Source organism: Mustelus asterias, chromosome 18 (assembly GCF_964213995.1).
Source record: "Mustelus asterias chromosome 18, sMusAst1.hap1.1, whole genome shotgun sequence".
Taxonomy (NCBI): Eukaryota; Metazoa; Chordata; class Chondrichthyes; order Carcharhiniformes; family Triakidae; genus Mustelus; species Mustelus asterias.
Genome location: NC_135818.1, coordinates 34,244,936 through 34,268,040, shown reverse-complemented (window position 1 = coordinate 34,268,040; position 23,105 = coordinate 34,244,936). Strand labels below are relative to the sequence as shown.

The following is a 23,105-nucleotide window of genomic DNA, read 5'->3' as shown; positions in this document are numbered from 1 at the left end:
ATACAAAATACAGCACACTACATCTTTTCTGGCTGATATTTTAGACCCCCATCCCAAGATGATCCATCGGTGCCCAGTTATGGAGCCTTTGGTTGCATCAATGTTTTAGCTTGTTTGAGAGTTCGTTACTGGTATTTTTAACTATAGTTTTTAGTTCTCCCATCCTACTGCACTTATTGTTCAGCACAGTGGGCTGGAAGATTGTCACGTTGGCCAATTCTCGGGGTTCACACGCGCGTTCGTGTCCTGCTAGTGTCTCCCAGTGCCGGATTTCCGGTGGTGTCTGTTCCACTCCGGAAATCAGCAGGGAGGCACAAAGACCATTAACATGGTCATTTTAAACTCAATTGAATGTGATTAGCAGGCCCGGAACTGAAGTCTCCAGGCCCGCTAGCATCTCCCTCTCCCCTCTCTCCCCGCCAGAGTGATTCACTCCAGCGGAGGCAATCAGGGCCTCCAGAGAGTCGGGTGGCGGGGAGGGTGGAGGCATTGGTACCCTGACAGTGCCAATCTGTGCCCCCGGCACTGCCCAAGGGGCAAAATACCAATGCCTGGGGGCACTTTGGCACTGTCCACTGGGCATGGAGCAGTGCCAAGAGGGTGGGGCATATGGGGGTGGGGTTTAGTCAGCAGAGTCTAGGGGGCGATCGATGGGGGTGGAGCGTTCCCCTGGCACTCTGCAGTCAGGATCGATGGGGGGAGAGAAGCCAGTGCTTGGGGCGGGCTGGGGAAGAGAGGTGTGGGGGTCAGCTGGGGGCGGGGGGTAGTGTCGGCACCGCAGGGGGTGAGGTTGGAACTGCTGGGGTGGAGGGTAACTATCATGGTGGGAATCAGTGTGGAGGGGGGAAACTGGAGATCAGGGCGGGCCAGGAAGAGAGGGGGGCAGTCAGGGCTGGGGCGGGAATGGTCGGGGGGGGCCAGCGATTGGGTCATGGGGGGGGAGGGGAGCCAGCGTTTGCAGGGGTCACCAGGATGGCCATCAGTGCACTGCCAGATTGGCACATGCGCAGTGGCCTGCTCAGCGCGCTGATTTCAGCCTCTCCAGTGGGAATAGGCCCCACCCCCTGAAATTTAATTATATTCATGCTGGCGGCCTCTGCAGTGCACAGTGTGTTTGAGATTCTTCTCTGAACCCCCACTGAAACAATCAATGTGAATTACTCCAGTTTTCACTCAAATTCGGCGCTTAGAATTTTTTAATGAGAATTCGCCATCGTGGAAAGCATCATGACTGTTGTGAGGATCCCAGGCACTGACATGCATCATTCACAGCTCATGGTCATACATCAACAGGACATTATGGATTCCCTTACATTTCCAGCAGGGCAGAGTTTATATGTAGCACCCACAAGAGGATATGTATGTAGTCAATGGCATCCTTCAGGATGTGGGAGTTTGCAATTCTCGTGCATGTTCATTCCATTTGCTTGTCCCTGGATCTCTCTGAATAGAAATCTCAGGGACCTCCCTCAAACAACAGGATCCAGTATCATTGGGGAAGGCTGGAAAATACCAGAATAATTTGGCGGCACAGTGGTTCGCGCCAGGGACCCAGGTTCAATTCCACTGTCTGTGTGGAGTTTGCACGTTCTCCCCGTATCTTGCGTGGGTTTCCTCCAGTTGCTCCAGTTTCCTCCCACGCTCCAAAGGTGTGCGGGCTCGGGTTGATTGGTCATGCTAAATTGACTATTAGTGTCAGGGGGATTACCAGGGTCAATGTGTGGGATTACAGGGATAGAGCTTGGGAGGAATTGTTGTCGGTGCAGGCTCAATCGGCCGAATGGCCTCCTTCTGCACTGGAGGGATTCTATTCTATGAAAACATCAGTTGATGGCAAACTGTGAGATATTGCAGATATGTCCATCTTCAGTCTAAACATATTTTTAAAAAATCCTGGCAACGTGGTCTTTGCCCAGCTCAGGGGCAGCCGCAGGTGGCAGATTTCAGTGAGAATGTACACATTGAAGTGCAGATAGCTCACACATTGTTCCTTGCTGAGGTCCAGGTCGGAGAATTGCTCCCTAAGAACCCTCGAGTGGATATGGCCTCCTGTTGAGAGGCCTTTCCTCTTCTTCCACATCCTTCTTTCAGCAGCTTGTCCTGCTCTTCGAGGCCACTGTTTATCCTCCTTCATGCTGTATTCTAAGACCATATTTCACTGAGCCCCTCTTAAAAAAAAGTTGTATTATTGTAACATTTATTATATGGTATATATTTATGAAGTGGTGAGTGCACTTTAGAAGAGCCAGCCGTCCTTATCATGCTGTTCTCCACAATGTGATGTTTCATGTGGACTACATTTCTTGCTTGAAGCAAAACATGGATCTGTCAGGAATGGGGCTGAGACTCCAGCAGCAGAGTGAGAGCTGCCATTTCCAAATTCCCCAGTTGACCCAAACTGTCTTCATTACCAAAAAGATTCATTCAAGATACAGGGGCCGTGGTGCGAAAGTAGGTGCTACAAAATGCAATAGCTACCAGCAGGCAAAAAACAATTTGCTACTTTTTACCAAGTCAGGCCACATGCAGTAGGGCTTAAATACGGAGGAGAATGCTTCCATCTAGAGAGCTACTGTATGCAGAAGCCTCGAAGTCAACAAAAACTCAGCCTCTGCCACACCGTGCCTGTAGATTTTTACAACTTAAAACAGCTATAGAAAGCACTAAATCTTGTTGAGTTGAGGCAACAGCTTGAAGAAATCAATCAGCAACAACTCTGCAACTGAATGACAATCCTTTTAAATAGCGTGAAGGGCAGGTTCTTCCTGCTGCTCTGTGCATGTTCAGGTTCAAGAACGGGCATTAGCTGGTACACCTCACTCCAAAAAAACATCAAATCTGCAGTGCACACTGACTGACATCATGATCTTTCTGCTCTGCATGTACATTTACGGCCTCTAGAATATAGAACTGGTGCCAAAGGTGTGTACTTTTTATTATTCATTCAAGGGTGTGGGCTTCACTGGCTATCCCTATTTGCCCTTGAGAAGCTGGTGATGAGCTGCCTTTTTGAACCACTGCAGTCCTTGTTGTGTAGGTCCATTCACAGTGTGGTCAGGAAGGGAGGCCCAGCAGCTGAAGATAGTTGGGCCGAGGACACTACCAGAAGGAACTCCTGCAATGGTGTCCGGGTACTGAGATGATTGACTGTGGTAAACCACTGTTAAGCTTATTGCCTGTGTGTGTGTGTGACATGCCTGGGCATGCCCCTGCCGGCCCTGCCTGAGACTCCTCCCCCCCTGGTCCAGGTATAAGGGTGACTGCTCCCAACCCCCCTGCCTCAGTCGCCGGACCAGTTCATCAGCATGGGTGTGCTCCAAATCTTTTGCGAATAAAAGCCTATTTGTTCTTGCATACAAACTAGTCTTTGCTTGATTGATAGTGCATCAATTTTATTCCACAAAAAGTTTTGGGATGGAGCAGATACTAAAACCTGATAGATTAGAATTGGATCCTGAAGCCGTAGGAGCCTCGAACAGCTTCGACCACTGGCTGCGATGTTTCGAAACTTTCCTCACCACCTCCGCCTCTGTCGTCCGGACCGAAACCGACAAGCTATACGTGCTCCACACCCGGGTAAGCGATCAAGTATTCTCCATGATTAGAAACGCTGAAACTTACGAGGATGCGATCGAACTTTTAAAAGGCCAGTACAACAAACAGACTGATGTAATCTACGCCAGACATCTTCTGGCTACTCGCAGACAACAGCCAGGAGAATCGGGCGACCAATTCCTGCGTGCGTTGCGAGCACTTGGCAGGGCCTGCAACTGCAGGGCCATAACAGCCGCCCAAAACACTGAGGACTTAATCAGAGATGCCTATGTCACGGGTATCAGGTCAAACTATATCCGACAACGACTGCTGGAACAGGGTGGGCTGGATCTACAAAAGACTGTAGCGCTTGCCGACTCGTTAGAGGTGGCCTTCTGTAATCGCGAGGCCTACACCCCCGACCACGGGGGCGCATCGTGGACGCCGCAGTCGCCGCCACCTCTGTACTCGGGAGGGCTGCAGGCCTCTGCCACGCCACGTCCCACCAATGACCCGACCACTGCAGCAGTCTCCGGAGGCCCGAAGTGCTACTTCTGCGGCCTGGGGAAGCACCCCTGACAACGTTGCCCGGCGAAGGATGCGATCTGCTCCGGGTGTGGAAAGAAGGGCCATTACACGAAGGTATGCAGGGCGAAGTCGACCTCCAAGCCCAGTAGCGCCACGTGCGACCCGCGGGGGCCGCCATCTTGGGCGCCGGTAGCCGCGTGTGAGCCGTGCGGGCCGCCATCTTGGAGGCCGTCAGTCGCGTCGCAAAATCCAACGGTGGCTTCGGTTATGCTGGACCAATCCAGGCCTCACCAACTCGCCAGGTCCATGATGGACATCGAGGTAAACGGTCGCACTACAAACTGTTTATTTGACTGTGGGATTTCGGAGAGCTTTATTCACCCTAACACAGTCAGTCGCTACGCCCTTTCAGTATTGCTAGTGAAGCAAACGATCTCCATGGCTTCAAAGTCCCATTCGGTGGATGTCCTCGGGTACTGCATGGCAACCCTGACTGTACGGGGCACAGTGTACAAAAACTTCAGGTTCCTCGTGCTGCCACAACTCTGCGCTGCCGTACTCCTGGGGCTAGATTTCCTGTGTCACCTGAAGAGTGTCACCATGGAGTATAATGGGCCTTTTCCCCCGCTCTCTGTTTGCAATCACCAGTTCTTAGATCGCCCACCGCGCACCACCTGCAGCCTCTCGACCCTTAAAGTCGCCCCTCCCTCATTGTTTGAAAATCTCACCCCCGACTGCAAGCCCATCGCCACCAAGAGCAGACGGTTCAGTGCTGGAGACAGGGCTTTTATCAGGTCTGAAGTACAACAGCTCCTAGGGGAGGGGATCATTGAGGCCAGTACCAGCCCCTGGAGAGCCCAAGTAGTAGTTGTTAAGACTGGGGAGAAACATCGCATGGTCATTGGCTACAGTCAGACCATTAACCGATACACGCAGCTGGACGCGTACCCCCTTCCCCGCATCTCTGACATGGTTAATCAGATTGCGCAATATCGTGTGTTCTCCACCATCGACTTAAAATCGGCATACCACCAGCTCCCTATCCGCCCGGAAGACCGCCAATATACTGCCTTTGAGGCGGATAGCCACCTCTATCACTTCCTTAGGGTCCCCTTTGGCATCACCAACGGGGTCTCGGTTTTCCAGTGTGAGATGGACCGAATGGTAGACCAGAATGGGCTGCGGGCCACCTTCCCGTACCTGGATAACGTCACCATCTGCGGCCATGATCAGCAGGACCACGACGCCAACCTCCACAAATTCCTCCACACCGCCACACTCCTAAATCTGACCTATAATAAGGAGAAGTGCGTATTCTGCAACGCCGCCTCGCCATCCTTGGTTGTGTTGTGGAAAACACAAATCCCGACCGCATGCGTCCCCTCCTGGAACTTCCCCTCCCCACCAGCCTCAAAGCACTGAGGAGATGCCTGGGCTTCTTCTCGTATTACACCCAGTAGGTCCTCAATTATGTGGATAAAGCCCGTCCGCTCATCAAATCCACCTCTTTTCCCCTGATGGCAGAGGCCCGCCTGGCCTTCGACCGCATCAAAGCAGACATCGCAAAGGCCACGATGCACGCTGTAGACGAATCCATCCCGTTCCAGGTGGAGAGCGATGCGTCTGACTTCGCCCTAGCCGCCACCCTTAACCAGGCGGGCAGACCCGTGGCCGCCTTCTCACGAACCCTCCAAGGCCCTGAAATTCGACACTCCTCTGTCGAGAAGGAGGCCCAAGCCATAGTGGAAGCTGTACGGCACTGGCGCCACTACTTAGCTGGTAAACGATTCACCCTACTCATGGACCAACGGTCAGTTGCATTCATGTTTAACAACACGCAGCGGGGTAAAATCAAAAATGATAAAATATTGAGGTGGAGAATCGAGCTTTCCACCTACAATTACGACATCTTATACCGGCCCGGGAAGCGCAATGAGCCCCCAAACGCCCTGTCCCGGGGAATATGTGCCAGCGCACAAATAGACCAATTACAGACTCTCCACAACTACCTCTGCCACCCGGGGGTCACCAGGTTTTTTCACTTCATTAAAGCCCGTAACCTGCCCTACTCCATTGAGGAAGTCAGGTCTATAACCAGACACTGCCAAGTCTGCGCAGAGTGCAAGCCGCACTTCTATCGGCCAGACAGAGCACACCTTATAAAGGCCACCCGCCCTTTCGAACGCCTAAGCGTCGACTTCAAAGGCCCCCTCCCCTCTTCAGACCGCAACATATACTTCCTCAACGTCATTGATGAATATTCACGTTTCCCCTTCGCTATTCCCTGCCCGGATATGACCTCGGCCACGGTCGTCAGGGCCCTGCACAGCCTCTTCACCCTGTTCGGTTTCCCTAGCTATATCCAGAGCGACCGGGGATCCTCCTTTATGAGTGATGAGCTGCGACAGTACCTGCTCTCCAAAGGCATAGCCTCGAGTAGGACCACCAGCTACAACCCCAGGGGGAACGGACAGGTCGAGAGGGAGAACGCGACAGTCTGGAAGGCCGTTTTACTAGCTCTGAGGTCTAAAGGTCTTCCAGTCACCCGCTGGCAAGAGGTCCTCCCTGATGCACTACACTCGATTAGATCACTCCTTTGCACAGCTACCAATGCTACCCCTCACGAAAGGATGTTTGTTTTCCCCAGGAAGTCCTCCACAGGGACCTCACTACCATCGTGGCTGAAGTCCCCAGGCCCTGTCCTGCTCCAGAAGCACATGAGGACCCATAAGCCGGACCCCCTGGTCGAAAGGGGGTCCTCCTCGCCAACCCCCAATACGCCTATGTGGCATACCCCAACAGGCGGGAGGACACGGTCTCCATTCGAGACCTGGCGCCCGCAGGTGCCCCAGGGACCACGACAACCCACAACCCCACACCCCCAACCCCTGTATACAGCACGCCTGAGCCCCAGGAGCCGCCACCACGCACCTGACAATCGGAAGGGACTACAGACGACTCGAGCGATTACGGCCTGGCGCCTGAACCCACACCGCGGCCACCGGAACCGACACCACAACCGGCACTACGGCGGTCGCAGCGGCAAATCAAGCCCCCAGAGAGACTAAATTTGTAAATTTGTAATTTTGTAAATATTGTTCCACCCACCTCACCCCCGCCGGACTCTTTTTTTAAAAGCAGGGGGTGAATGTGGTAAACCACTGTTAAGCTTATTGCCTGTGTGTGTGTGTGTGTGTGACATGCCTGGGCATGTCCCTGCCAGCCCTGCCTGAGACTCCTGCCCCCCTGATCCAGGTATAAAGGTGGCTGCTCCCAAGCCCCCTGCCTCAGTCGCCGGACCAGTTCATCAGCATGGGTGTGCTCCAAGTCTTTTGCGAATAAAAGCCTATTTGTTCTTGCATACAAACTAGTCTTTGCTTGATTGATAGTGCATCATTGACCTCCAACAATCACAACCATTTTCCTTTGTGCTAGGTATTATTCCAACCAGCAGAGGGTTTCCTCCTGATTTCCACTGCCTCCAGTTTTGCTAAGGCTCTTCAATGCCACAAGTGGTAGAATGGCCCTTTAAGGAGTGATTGTTTGCATCTGGGGCTAGTGCATGGAAGCACGTGAATCTCAGCCAATGATGTGAAAGAACGTGGGTCCAAGGGAGCGAGCGGATCCTTGGCGTGAGCTCGAGAGTTAAGGACACCACTACCACAATGGTAGAACCTGTCAGACAACTGACGCATTCCACCAGACCCCAGAAGCTGTCTGATAGACTGAGTTTATAAAAGATTGTTCCATGTCATCCTCCCTGCCCCCCCCCCCCCAACCCTTGTTGTTCTGCCCTTGTGAATAGTTACCTGCTTTTATTCTGTTTTATATATATATGTATTGAGGGACTTGAAGGAGGGAGGGATGCGGTAGCCTGGACCCTTTAAGGAATAATAGGCCTATTGCACGGAAATGCACGAACCTTGGCCAATAGTGGGAAAGAGTGTGAGTCTGGGGGGAATAAGTGGACCCTCATTGTGAGTCCGGGAGTCAAAGAGTGAAGGTGTAAGTTTTACTTTGTATTGTTAAATAGATCACCTTTGTGATTGAAGCAATGCATCGCCCTATTACACTACCATGGTCAAATGCTGCCTAGACATCAAGGGCAGTAACTCTCACCTCAGAGAAAATTCTAGAATTCAGCTCTTTTGCCCATATTTGGACTAAGGTTGTAATGAGGTCAGGATTTAATTGGCCGCAGCAGAATACAAACTGTGACAGTTTGCAGTTATTGCTGAGTAAATGCCACTTGATAGCACTGTTGATGACACTTTCCGTCATTTTGCTGATGATCGAGAGCAGACTAATGAGGCAGTAATTGGTCAGATTGGGTTTGTCCTGCTCTTTGTGGACCTAGGCAGGTTTCCAAAATGCTGGGTAGTTGCTAGTGTTGTAGTTGCACTGGTACAGTTTGGCTAAGGGTGCGGTTAGTTTTGGAGCACAGATCTTCAGTACTATTGCTGGAATGGTGACAAGGCTCATAACCTTTACAGCACAGTATCGAGTGTCTTCAGCCATTAACTGTGGAGTGAATCAAATGGGCTGAAATGCCAAAAATTGATGACAGGAAGGCTATGGCAGATGAGGACCAAAAACTATCATTATCATAAAAGAGGTAGTGTTTGGCAAGCTAACGGGGCTAAAGGTAAACAAGTCTCCTGGCCTTGGTGGAATGCATCCCAGGGTACTAAAAGAGATGGCGGAGAAAATAGAAAATGCACTGGTGGTAATTTACCAAAATTCGCTGGACTCTGGGGTGGTTCCCGCAGATTGGAAAACAGCAAATGTGACGCCACTGTTTAAAAAAGGTAGACAAAAGGTGGGTAACTATAGACTGGTTAGCTTAACTTCTGTAGTAGGGAAATGCTTGAATCTACCATCAAGGAAGAAAGAGCGAGACACAGAATCATAGAAACCCGACAGTGCAGAAACAGGCCAATTGGCCCATCGAGTCTGCACCGACCACAAACCCACCCAGGCCCTACTCCCATATCCCTACACATTTACCAGCTAATCCCTCTAACCTACGCATCTCAGGACACTAAGGGGCAATTTTAGCATGGCCAATCAACCTAACCCGCACATCTTTGGACTGTGGGAGGAAACCGGAGCACCCGGAGGAAACCCACGCAGACACGAGGAGAATGTGCAAACTCCACACAGACAGCGACCCAAGCCGGGAATCAAAACCAGGTCCCTGGAGCTGTGAAGCAGCAGTGCTAACCACTGTGCTACCGTGCTGCCCCATCTGGATATAAATTGTCTCATTGGTAAGACGCAGCATGGGTTCATGAAGGGCAGGTCATGTTTGACTAGTTTGATGGAATTCTTTGAGAACATTACATTACAGGGGATCCTGTGGATGTGGTGCATCTGGATTTTCAGAAGGCATTTGACAAGGTGCCGCACCAAAGACTGCTGCATAAGATAAAGGTACACCACGATGTTACGGGTAATGTATTGGCATGGATAGAGGATTGGTTAACTAACAGAAAGCAAAGAGTGGGGGTAAATGGGTGTTTTTCTGGTTAGCGATCAGTGACTAGTGGTGTGCCTCAGGGATCGGTGTTGGGACCGCAATTGTTTACGATTTACATAGATGATTTGGAGTTGGGGACCGAGTGTAGTGTGTCAAAATTTGCAGATGACACTAGATGAGTGGCAGAGCAAAGTGTGCAGAGGATGCTGAAAGGCTGCAAAGGGATATAGGTAGTCTAAGTGAGTGGGTGAGCGTCTGGCAGATGGAGTACAATGTTGGTAAATGTGAGGTCATCCATTTTGGTAGGAATAACGGCAAAATGGATTATTATTTAAATGGTAAAAGATTGCAGCATGCTGCTGTGCAGAGGGACCTGGGTGTCCTTGTGCAAGAATCACAAGGGGTTGGTTTGCAGGTGCAGCAGGTAATTAAGAAGGCAAATGGAAATTTGTCCTTCGTTGCTAGGGGGATGGAGTTTAAAAACAGCAAGGTTATGTTGCAGCTGTATAGGGTGCTGGTGAGGCCACATCTGGAGTACTGTGTACAGTTTTGATCTCCTTACTTGAGAAAGGATATACTGGCACTGGAGGGGGTGCAGAGGAGATTCACTAGGTTGATTCCAGAGTTGAGAGGGTTGGCTTATGAGAAGAGACTGAGTAGACTGGGGCTATACTCATTGGAATTCAGAAGAATGAGGGGAAATCTTATAGAAACATATAGGATTATGAAGGGAATAGATAAGATAGAAGCAGGGAAGTTGTTTCCACTGGTGGGTGAAACTAAAACTAGGGGGCATGGCCTCAAAATAAGGGGGAGCAGATTTAAGACTGAGTTGAGGAGGAACTTCTTCACACAAAGGGTTGTGAATCTGTGGAATTCCCTGCCCAGTGAAGCAGTTGAGACTACCTCATTGAATGTTTTTAAGGCAAGGATAGATAATTTTTTGAACAATAAAGGAATTAAGGGTTATGGTGAGTAAGTGGAGCTGAGTCCATGAAAAATTCAGCCATGATCTTATTGAATGGCGGAGCAGGCTCGAGGGGCCAGGTGGTCTACTCCTGCTCCTGTTCTTATGTTCTTATGAAAGTTAGCATCTGTAATGGTAGGGACCTTGAGGGAGACAGAATGGATCATCGACTCAGCATTTCTGACTGTAGATCGTAACAAATCCTTGTCTTTTACACGGATGGGCTGGGCTCCCCCATCACTGAGGATAGGGGTATTTGTGGAGCCTCCTCCTCCTGTTACTTCTTTAATTGTCCACCACCATTCATAACTGGATGTGGCTGGACTGCAGAGCTTGAATCTGAACTGTTGGTTGTGGTGTTGCATAGTTCTGTCTGTGTTGTACTGTGATCACCATTTTGGAGCTCTCAGGTCCTGCATAACACCTAGAAAATGGACAGAAATTATCCTAACTTCTCACTGTGGTGATTGGCCACCACTGTCAACTCCAAATGCATCTCCTTCGTTGGTTTTGATGTCGGTTGAACCAGACAGATCGCTATTGACCTTGAGCTGAGTGCCCAGTCCCGCTAATGCCTTTGTTCCACAGAGGATAAACATTTGTTGTCTCTGCAGTACAAGGGTCTGGCACATATAGTGTTAATGATGTGGAGATGTCGGCGTTGGACTGGGGTAAACACGGTAAGAAGTCTAACAACACCAGGTTAAAGTCCAACAGGTTTATTTGGTGGCTTTTGCTACCAAATAAACCTGCTAGACTTCTTACTGCGTTTACATATAGGGGCCGATTTTACCAAATCGGGACTAAGTGCCAGGTCCGGTTGTCAAACGGATCCGAACCCGGCAGCCGCGCTCCAGCGCGCCCATACACCTTTTTTCGGCGCCGCTCTATTGGGCGGGGCTTAGCACTGTTGGAGCGGCCGGAGCTCCAGCTGCGCATGCGCAGTTCGGAACAGACCGCAGGCAGCGCGCCCGGGCGCGAAAGGCAAAGCAGCGCAGACAGCAGAGAGGATGAAAGGAATTCCCTTTGGAGGATAATGTCCACGTTATAATCACAGGAACTAAAAACCTGACAGTCCAAAATCTGGGATAATATTACAGGACAGGGATGGGGGATCTACATTTTGAAATATTATCCCAGATTTTGGACTGTCAGGTTTTTAGTTCCTGTGATTTGGACATTTCATCCTCTCTGCTGTCTGTGCTGCTTTGCCTTTCCCTTGTGGGGGGGGGGGTCCATCCGCAACCCCCCCCCCCTCCCCCACCCCCACCCAGGGGCTGACACGTCACTCCTCTTCTCCATAGCCCCCCCCACCGCCCCCAGGGAAAGGCAGAGCAAGGCCAGGAACGTGCAGGAGGCTGTCGATGGACTGCAGATCGGAAGGATGGTGGAGGGGGACCAGTGATCAAGCGAGGTCAGGGGTGTGCCTCCCAGGGGGGTCCGATCCCGGGGGGGGGGGCTGCCGGCGGGGCCTGCCTCCCTGGGTGGTCCGATTGGCGAAGGATGGTCGGGGGGGATTGGCTTCAGCGGTTCCCCTGCTGAATTGGAGTCCCATTCGGACTTTTATTTAGCAGATCGTTTAATGCGCGGACGCGAAATGGGCCGCAACCTGGTAAAGTCGGATTCGTTGGTAAAGTTGGGCGCGAGCTTCATTTAAGTCGATTTAAATGCATGCAAATGCATTTAAATCGTCGTGCCGTCCGATTCGGGCGCGCGCCAGACCCGCGCCCGGATCGGGGCTCAGTAAAGATGCGATCTGCCATGAGTCGGGTGCAGATCGCGTTTTAGGCCCAACGCCCAACCTTACCGCGATTGGAAATTTTGGTAAATTCGGGCCCAGTGTGTTAATACAGGACTGACGAGAGGAGAGGAAATCAGCAGGATCGAGAAGAGAGTGCGAGAGGAGGACACCACTAATATATCATATTCATATGTTGCAGTCTGTGCTATCAAATCATCTATCTTGTTGTAAATGTTTTGTGCATTCAGATAAAGGACATTTAGCTTTGATTTCTTTACAGTTGGTTACAACTCTGGAATTGAAGAGGGTGTCATGGTACTGCAGGATGATTGGTACAAGATACTGGCTGCTGAGTATTGGATGTATTGCATATTTTTGTTTACCTTTCTTGCCCCAGCCTGTCACACTATGACAGAAAGGTCTCCCTCACTATCCTGTGCCACCGCTCCCTCATATACCCCAGATTTTTTAAACCTTCCATTCTTGGAACCCGACCCCTCCTAGTTAGAGTTCTTGTATGAGTCCTTAATTTAATGTTCATATGATCTGTCCCTACCTGTAATTTTCTGTTGACACTCAGACTGATAACTAACCTTTAACTTTGACTTCCTAATTTTCAAAGCAACTGAACCCTCACACCACCCCCCCCCCCTCCCCCCCCACCCCGACTCTTTAGTTTAAGCCCTCTTTACTTCCCTAGTTATCTGGTCCACAAGAACACTGGTCCCAGCATGGTTCAGAGGTAGGCCGTTCCAACAGTACAGCTTCCACTTCCCCCAGTACTGATGCCAATGTCCCACGAATCAGTACCCACTTCTCCCACACCACCATGGGGCGGCACGGTGGCAGAGTGGTTAGCACTGCTGCCTCACAGTGCCATGGAGCCGGGTTCAATTCCCAGCTTGAGTCACTGTCTGTGCAGAGTCTACACATTCTCCCGGTGTCTGCATGGTTTTCTCTGGGTGCTCCGGTTTCCTTCCACAGTCTGAAAGACGTGCTGGTTAGGTGTATTGTCTATGCTAAATTCTCCCTCAGTGTACCTGAATAGGTGCCGGAGTGTCGTGACTGGGGGATTTTCACAATAACTCCATTGCAGTGTTAATGTAAACCTACTAGTGACACAAATAAATAAACAAACAAATTTGCATATGGCTCAGGTAATAATCCAGAGATTATAATCTTGGAGGTTCTGTTCTTCAATTTAGTGCCTAACTCCTCAAACTGCCTAAACAGAACCTCATTCTACCTATGTCGTTGGTGCCTACATGGGCCACGACCACTGGATCCTACCCCTCTCACTGCAAGTTCCTCTCCAGCCCAGAGCAGATGTCCCGAACCCTGGCACCAGCAGGCAACACTGCCTTAGAGACTCTAAATCCTGGCTACAGAGAACAGTGTCTATTCCCTTGCCGATACTATCCCCAATTACAACTTCATTTCTCAGACGACACATCCGTGGCATGCTTGTTGCTGTTTTGACTTCTTATGGGCAGTTCCAAATTTGTGCATCTCCATTCCTGCACTAAATTGTGAAGCCTCTTTAGCAGCCAATTCCATCAACACTGCAATTTTTACTGCTGTCTTTAAAGTCAAAGCATGTTCTATGGTTCGATGTTCAGTAAGCAGTCTTTGGATAGCTTCATTTTTGGACACTACAAACTAGACAATTTCGAAGAGTATCTTCTAATGATTCAGCAAACTCACAATGTCACGCGAGCCTTTTTACATTTGCCAGAAACTGAGTAATGCTTTCGCCTTCCAATTGATTCAGTGGAACCTAAATTGTTTCATGATGGTCAATGGCTTTGGGGAGTAATGCTCTTCAAGGATCTTGGTAAAGTCATTATATGTTTTGGCTTTGCTGGATGAACCAAGTTCCAAAGCAAACTGAAGGTTTTAGTTCATATTATGCTGAGAAAAGCCAGTATAAATGTGACATTAGTGTATCTTTAAGAAAGGTTGTTTTTAAAATCCTGTTCTTTGCAGTTGTAAGCAGACCTTTTTCAGGTTGGTATTATTGCTGCCGAGTTGTCCACGAGAGCTCCTTTTATTGCTACTTTAATAGCTTAAATGGGATCTGTTTACTTGAACTCTGGGTTCTTTTATGATCCTGCATTGTTAGGAGAGGGTCATGTGTTTTTGAACAGTTTTTTTTCTTTCCAGTGAGTTTAAGGTTTCATTTTCTGTTTGGCTGCAGTTAAGAATTGAGTTTTAGAAGATACAGCAAGCTGAAAAGAAGTCTCTCTCTCTCTCCCTGGTTTTCACAATTCTGCGGGTTAGTTGAAAGCCTTCCTGGAGTAGAAAATCTGTTTTTGGTGGCTTACCCAGAGTCTACCTGGGGTTCTGGGAAGTTTTCCTGACTTCAAACTGTTCTGGGTGTTTCAAGAGGGCTACTTGAACTTACAAGACTGAGAGTTTTCAATTCTTCAACCAATGGACTCAATTCCAGTTTCACGTGAACTATGTTGAACTTGTTTAAAGGGTTTTGTTTATGGAAGGTTTTGGTTTGATTGGAACATCTTAGATATAGTTGTTAAGGGTTATACATTATCATGGTTGTTTTGTTTTTGTTTGTAATTGATAAAAGTTATTGCTAATTTTCTTTCCATACATGTTAATTATATTCTTAAATAAACTTTGTTTGATAAAATCTCCCTACTGGGCCATTTGAACCATACCTGAAATGAAACATATTATGCTTATCCTAGCGAAATTCAAAGTGCAAAACTTATGATCCAGGCGAGCTCCATAAAACACTTTGGAATTTCTGACCTGAATCATAACATAAGCAACTGGTTTGCAATTTGAACATTTTCTTCATTGTAAAGGCCTATGGATCTTAATTGACCTGCCATTTCTCTTGCAAGCATTAGTGACTTGAGACTGCTCAGTACTCATTTTTTGTCTGTCTTCCCAGTCCTCCGCTTTTTACCCTGGAGACTGTTGACTTGATGTTTTTTTTTCAGATGGCCCCTGCTGTACAGCAAAGCATCCTTTCTTTTAAAATATGCCAGATACTGCCTGGAATCTAACTCTTCTCTGATCAGTAAAAAAACCCTCTTTTAAAACCACACAGGGAGCTTTTTCTTACTTGGCCTTCCTTCATTGACATTTAAATCTTTAATCCTGTTGTTACTTTTCTCCAGCCTTCTAATATTTGACGTGTGAGGACCGACAATGTTTTTTCTTCTACTTAGGATATTTTCTCGATGCTCTTGATAAAACAAAATCCCAACTCTTGGCCAATTTTCTTTTTGTAACGTACTAACTATGTTAGGACTTGTGAGTTTTAAACAAAAAGAAAATAATATGGTTTGCACACGTAGATTCAAAAGTACAACAACAGATTTTATTGAAGGAGATGCAGACTGTGCAAATTATAAACTGAAACTGAAAGTAAAGCTCATGATACACCCCGATGACATTGCTATCAAGACATGTGACCTTGTAAAGCAATCATACAACTATTTAAATACATAACAAATAATCATTTGGGCTTAAATGTAGGGATATGATTTGGAAGTTTAAGGATCACACAAAGATTGGTAGGGTGGTAAATAGTGAGAATAGCCATAGACTGCAGGAGGCTATTAATGGACTGGTCAAGTGGGTAGGGCAGTGGCAAATGAAGTTCAACCAGGAAAAGTATTGGTAATGGAATTGCGGAGGGCTAACAAGGTAAAGGATTACACTATGAATGATAGGACCTTGAATAGTACTGAAGATCAGACAGACCCTGGAGTGCATATCCACAGGTCCCTGAAAGTGGCAGGGCTGGTAGATAAGGTGGTAAATAAGGCATGTGGGATACTTGCTTTATTAGCCGAAGCACAATACAGGATCAGGGAGGTCTTGCCAGAACCGTATAAAATGCTGGTTAAGCCACAATATATATATTTCTGTCTTAAGTAAGGTGAAAAGGGTTCCAGTTTCATTTAGGTTTCATACGTGAATATTGGTGCTGGGAATTCTGTATGTACTCCTGACTGAAAGTTCAGCTCTTTGGGGTTTGTTTGCATGTATGCATTTTTAATGAGGTTTTACAACCCCTAGTGGTGAAGAGATAGGTTAAAAGTTTAGTGATTGTGGGGAGGAAAACATAAAGTAGAAAAAACTTTACTGTTGCCTAGCAGCAGTGGTCCAGGGACATACATATAGAGAAAAGACAGAAGAGAGAGCTCAGTGTTGGTCAGAGATTGAAGGCAGGGATTTTCAGCTGAGAAGAAAATATTGCAAAGTTATTGGGATAGTCGTTGACCAAATGCAGTTACAGAACACGGTAAAGTGGTCAGTTTAACAGAGGTGCTACTGGAAGACTGAATTTAAAGTGTAGCTTTTGTTTGTCTCAGGGAGAGATACGAGTTGGGTGAAAAGAATCACGTGAATGCGCAGGAATTTATCAGAAGAAAAGCATTTGCAACAGTGTCAGTACCAAATGAGAAGCCTTTGTGTGTCAAGTTAGTGGTAACTCTTCACTGTTTGTGTGTTTGTAAAGGTATTGGTGGGGTAAAGGGATAGTGTGAATTTGAAGCGTCTTCTTGAGTTCATACCGAGATCTTTCCAATCTTTCGTCTAGTGTAATGTGATTCATTTTTGTGATTTAATAAATTTTCTTCGTGTTTAAAGTTCATCAAGTTCCTGTGAATTTGTTCAGTAATTTTCCTCCACAGTGTCTGAAGAAAAAAAAGTTAGCATCTACAAAGCCAGGTTTCAATCAGGGTTCCGACTTGTCCAGTATTATCAGTTGGGATTGTAACACTTGTACGAGTATACCCAAGCCCCTCTGAGCATCAACCTAATTCAAAATCAAATGTCAACTAGGTCAAGGCCGGATTTTCCAATCTTCTCGACCACCTGAGAAGCCTCATGCCATGTGTGAAATGTCAAAAAATCGGCAATATAAATGTCTCCTGTAAAGTTGCTCTTATCTGTCACCAACAAATTACATGTAATTTTCTTAAATAAATAGAGGAAATGATGGCAATCTGATCTGACATCTTTATTTGCTTCAGGGACTCACCTGATTTGTGCCATTCAATGAGCTCCAGAAGCTGCTGTCCTTCTTCCACCACAGCATCTTTAAGTGCACAGTGACTGTCTACATTGAGTTTAAAACTCTGCAAAAAAAAAAGCAAATCCTGTCATCTCAATTGGGAAAAAATGGTCATATTTGAAATTAATAATTTTTTTCTGCAGGAAACAGTTTCATAGATGTATTTTCAGTTGTTCTATCCTGTCACAAAGGTAGAGTTTTGAATCTACAATGTTTCTAGTATCTTGTTCACACAACCACCTTCCATTTCTTGGTTAGCTATGTTATAAATCAGACTGATCCTGTCCTCATCCAACATGTTTTCCAGGGTGTAATGGAGAAGGACACTGGACAGCAGTCAGAAACAAGAACTCTGAAGGATTTGCTGCTCTCTCCAACCCTGACTATACTGTGACTGGTTATCATGCCCCAATTATTGCACAAGCAGAAGTTTTCTAACTCAGTACCAACTTTAGTGTCAAATGTGGATCTCAAAGACCCAGTAGCTAAATAGGAGGTGTATTATTCACCAAACCATGGTTGAGGCCAGACCTAACAAACTAAAATTTGACCTAGAAATGCCTCTGTTCTGGCAGAATAATGCTACCAAAGTTGGATGGATGGAGTTAAGTATTTGGTGCAGAACCTAATTATTCTTAGCCTCTGCTCTCTTTCTGCGTTTGCCTCACGCAAGATGCTGAGGGACCGGCGGAATGACATCAATCATTCTCGCCGAATCATTCTGTGTAAGGCACCATAAATAACATCAATTGAAGTCACATAACAATGTTAATTAGTGCCCAAGATGAACATATTGACATATTGTCAGATAGCTCCGCCGCCAAAGATGTGCAGGGCATGACTCTTTAAATCATATCATGATAACTGAAACTCATCTCAGCTAATCCTCATGATTAGGTTTCTGATCATGATAGGAGACTGTTAAATAAGTTAAGTGCCCATGGTGTTAAGGGAAAGATCCTGGCATGGATAAGGGATTGGCTGACTGGCAGAAAGCAGAGAGTGGGGATAAAGGGGTCTTTTTCAGGATGGCAGCCGGTGACTAGTGGTGTGCCTCAGGGGTCAGTGCTGGGACCACAACTTTTCACAATATACATTAACGATTTGGAGGAAGGAACTGAAGGCACTGTTGCTAGGTTTGCAGATGATACAAAGATATGTAGAGGGACAGGTAGTATTAAGGAAACAGGGGGGCTGCAGAGGGACTTGGACAGATTAGGAGAGTGGGCAAAGAAGTGGCAGATAGAACACAATGTGGAAAAGTGTGAGGTTATGCACTTTGGAAGGAGGAATGGAGGCATAGACTATTTTCTAAATGGGAAAATGCTTAAGAAATCAGAAACACAAAGGGACTTGGGAGTCACTGTTCAAGATTCTCTTAAGGTTAACGTGCAGGTTCAGTTGGCAGTTAGGAAGGCAAATGCAATGTTAGCATTCAGGTCGAGAGGGCTAGAATACAAGAACAGGGATGTACTTCTGAGGCTGTATAAGGCTCTGGTCAGACCTCATTTGGAGTATTGTGAGCAGTTTTGGGCCCCATATCTAAGAAAGAATGTGCTGGCCTTGGAAAGGGTCCAGAGGAGGTTCACAAAAATGATCCCTGGAATGAAGAGCTTGTCGTGTGAGGTAAGGTTGAGCACTCTGGGTCTGTACTCGTTGGAGTTTAGAAGGATGAGGGGGGACCTTATTGAAACTTACAGGATACTGCGAGGCCTGGATAGAGTGCATGTGGAGAAGATGTTTCCACAAGTAGGGAAAACTAGAACCAGAGGGCATACCCTCAGGCTAAAGGGACGATCCTTTAAAACAGAGATGAGGAGGAATTTCTTCAGCCAGAGAGTGGTGAATCTGTGGAACTCTTTTTCGCAGAGGAGGCCTGTGGAGGCCAGGTCATTGTGTGTCTTCAAGAAAGAGATAGATAGGTTCTTGATTAATAAGGGGGTCAAGGGTTATGGGGAAAAGGCAGGAGAATGGGGATAAGAAAAATATCAGCCATGATTGAATGGTGGAGCAGACTTGATGGGCCAAGTGGCCTAATTCTGCTCCTATGTCTTATAGTCTTATGGTCTTATCACAATCCTGGCATACAGCAGACAACCTTTGAAATCTGACTGCAGATAACTGAAGAGGAACATTGGCAGAATCATGGTCATCAGACCACAATCTCAACCAAGGAATGGTGTCGCATCAGAGGTCCAAAAGAACTCTCAAAAAATTAACAGAAATTAAACAGATTATAAATTTATTTACAAAATCATGTATGTGTGTATATATATATATATCTATATTTTACCCCATGTTCATTCACAAAACCATATATATACATACACATACCCCTATATTCATTCTAGTCATTGCATCGATCACTTAAAATAAAAGATTGTATCTCTGGATCTGAATTTCGCTAAGTGCTGAATGTAGGATTTTAGGTTTTTAATTTATGATTGTAATTAGATAGATTTATAAACATTATGCTTGCATTGATGATTAATTTAACAAGCACCAAAGCAATTAATTATAACTTGACTTTTGATTTAGTCAAATAATCCTGAGGAAGTGCAGCGTGAAATAAAAATTAAATGGCTTACACACTGACTTAATAATAGTGATTTCACAAAATCTAACGTTGCTGAATGCAGCAATGCAGTGTTTTTGTGAAGCAAACATTTCAACAACAACAGCCCATGTTCACAGGTCATTGCTGAGGCTTCCAAAAATAATGGCCAGAACTTTCTAGCCGTCCATGTCGGTGGGATTTTCTTGTCCCTCTGACGGCACAACCCAGTTACAGGTTTCACGGTGGCGAGGGGTGCATTCAGTGGGAAACCCCATTGACAACGGCAGGACCAGAAGATCCTGTGGCTGGCCAATGGCAGGCTGCTTCCTGCTACCACGAAACACATGGTGGGTTAGATGGTAAATTCTGCCCACTATCTACATCCATGACACGATACTAAGCATGCCCCTAACAATAATTAAACAGTAAGTGTTTTCACAAAAAAGGCTATGTGAGGCAGCAGTGCTGCCACTTTGCCACTGTGCCACCCTAAATTTGAATAACTTTTTCCAGTAGATCAGATGAATGCCTGAAATTGACACAGGATTACATTCAGGAATGAAACCCTGCTAAACCAGTGTTGCTGAGGTCAATTAAAGTCCATCCTGCAGGATATCAACCCACACCAGGATTTTATACTCACTGGATAAACTCCAACAATGATCTTTCACATTATAAACATTATGCATTATCATTTAAATTCATCAAAATACATCCTTGCATTTAATAGAATGTGTGGTGTCATTATGATTAAAATGATGCGAGGTTCTTCCTCCTCCACATCTAAGTGGTTTGGCACTTTCATGAAGAAAGTGCTTCTTTACATCTGATATTTTTATATAACATTCAAAATCAGTGACATGCATAAGTTTTTAGTCCAAAGGTTTTAAAATACATCTTTATGTAAAAGGGTGGTGAAATGTTATAATGCCAGAGTTGAATCCCTAATATGTTTGGCAAAACTTAGCTAAGTAAGTTATCAAATGTGAGACCTCAGGAATTTATGCCTTACCAAATGGGTTTCCAGGTAGAGCTTCAAGCTGTAGGTATCAGCTTTCGGGGGCGTCCAGTTTTCAGTTGTTTCCATGGCCTCAAACAACCAACGAATCAATTCATCAAGCTTATTTACAAATCCCTGAAGAAAGAGGAGGAATTTGAGAAGTAATCACAGTTATTAACCCTGAACTTTCGCCTTTACAGAGAATAATTGTTTCAAGGAGCCTGACTGTATAACAATCACAATGTATTGGTGATGTCAAACATCAAACTGTCCCCCTTTATATTTATTTTTCTGTAAGATCCTTTTCATAAGTGATCTCAGTGATAAAAACTTTTGAAAAGTTATGACCATGCAGAAAATAGAAAACAAGTTATAGCGGTGATTAGTTATAAAAGTCCCTCAATGTTTGACACATTATTAAATATTTACGTTACGACTGAAAATTTTACAAATGGGAGTAAATATCTGGAGTTTGCAGAATTCTCCATTTATCTTGTCAATGCTCCTTATCATCTTGTTCTGACCTTGTAGTTATTTTAAATGGATTCCTCTCAGTTTCTAACATCCAGCCTTCCTATTTGAAAATTATCTCTGATAGTTCTAGTGAGACCAACCAGGTGTAAGTGTCCCTCCAGTGTTTGTCTGATTCATTTGGCAGCATGCATGCTCTTGGGGCAGGAGACTGTGTATTCAAGACTCACTCTTCAACACAAACACACAATCAAGGCTGACATTTGAGTGCAGGGTGCATGTTGCATTGTCAGAGATGTGCTTTGATATGCTGGGAGCGAGAGAGAGGGTGCAATTTTAACTCTTGCTGCTCAGCATAAACAGGGGAGTGGTGGCCCACAAGTTCCATATTTTCACTTTTCTCCTGCTAGCTTAGATGAGCACTTGAGGTGGGCGACCAGAGTGCTTGCCTGATACAGACAAGAAGCCACTTGTGATACACAAATCAATCCCATGACATACACAGCAGATACTCACGACAGGGCGGCACGGTAGCACAGTGGTAAGCACTGCTGCTTCACAGCTCCAGGGACTCGGGTTCGATTCCCGGCTTGGGTCACTGTCTGTGTGGAGTTTGCACATTCTCTCTGTGTCTGCGTGGGTTTCCTCCGGGTGCTCCAGTTTCCTCCCACAGTCCAAAGCTGTGCGGGTTAGGTTGATTGGCTATGCTAAATTGCCCCTTAGTGTCCCAAGATGCGTAGCTTAGAGGGATTAGCAGGTAAATATGTAGGGATACGGGGATAGGGCTTGGGTAGGATTGTGTTCGGTGCAGACTCGATGGCTGAATGGCCTCTTTCTGCACTGTAGGGTTTCTATGATTCTCTGACAGAGCGCTGCAACCACACATTCTCCATTTGTAGTTAAAATTGGCCCCAGGATGCTCATGGCAGTATTCAAAGTAGGACAGTGAGTTCTCATGGTACCAATGCCAACTTTTTACTTCAACCAATAGCATCAAAAAAGATTATCTCATTTGTATTTGCTCTGTGAAAATTATCTGCTACAATTTTTTACATAAGATCAATGATCTTAGAAGGCAGCATGGTGACGCAGTGGTTAGCACTGCTGCCTCACAGCATCTCACAGCGCCAAGGACACGGGTTCAATTCCATCCCGGGGTGATTGTGTGGAGTTTGCACATTCTCCCCGTACCTGTGTGGGTTTCCTCCAGGTGCTCTGGTTTCCTCCCACACTCCAAAGATGTGTGGGTTAGGTGGATTGGCCGTGCCAAATTCCCCCTTACTGTCAGGGGGATTATTAGGGTGAATGTATGGGGTTAAAGGGATAGGATCTGGGTGGGATTGTTGTCGGTGCAGGCTCGATCAGGCCGTATGGCCTCCTTCTGCACTTTAGGGATTCTATGATTACACTTCAAGAAGGGACAATGAATTGGCATAATCCTGAACTTCTTCAATTCTTAGTTGCAACACCAGCATTTTGGCTATGTCAGCAAGCAGCAGTTATTATGGCTTTGGACTGTGGAGAATTTTTAAAATTATTATTCATTCATGGGATATGGGCATCGCTGGCTGGGCCAGCATTTATTGCCCATCCATAGTTGCCCTTGGAGGGCAGTTGAGAGTCAACCACATTGCTGTGGCTCTGAAGTCAGATGTAGGCCAGACCAGGTAAGGACAGCAGATTTCCTTCCCTAAAGGATATTAGTGAACCAGATGGGTTTTTCTGACAATTGGCAATGGTTTCATGGGTCATCAGTAGATTCTTAATTCCAGATT

At 46.5% G+C, this 23,105-nt stretch overlaps 1 protein-coding gene across 10 annotated transcripts in view; it reads right to left on the bottom strand.

Moving 5' to 3' along the window:
* Positions 1-23,105, bottom strand: part of akap6 (A kinase (PRKA) anchor protein 6) — a 414,790-nt gene that overhangs the window by 270,471 nt on the left and 121,214 nt on the right. For all 10 annotated transcript variants that reach the window (XR_013500015.1, XR_013500016.1, XM_078233730.1 and 7 more), the window contains exons 4-5: positions 20,872-20,994; positions 17,270-17,366 (exon numbers count right to left, since the gene is read on the bottom strand). Coding sequence is in view for 8 of the 10 variants with exons in the window: in XM_078233730.1 (XP_078089856.1) it covers positions 17,270-17,366; positions 20,872-20,994 (220 nt within the window). In the remaining 2 variants the exon portion in view is untranslated. The remainder of the gene's footprint in view (positions 1-17,269; positions 17,367-20,871; positions 20,995-23,105) is intronic.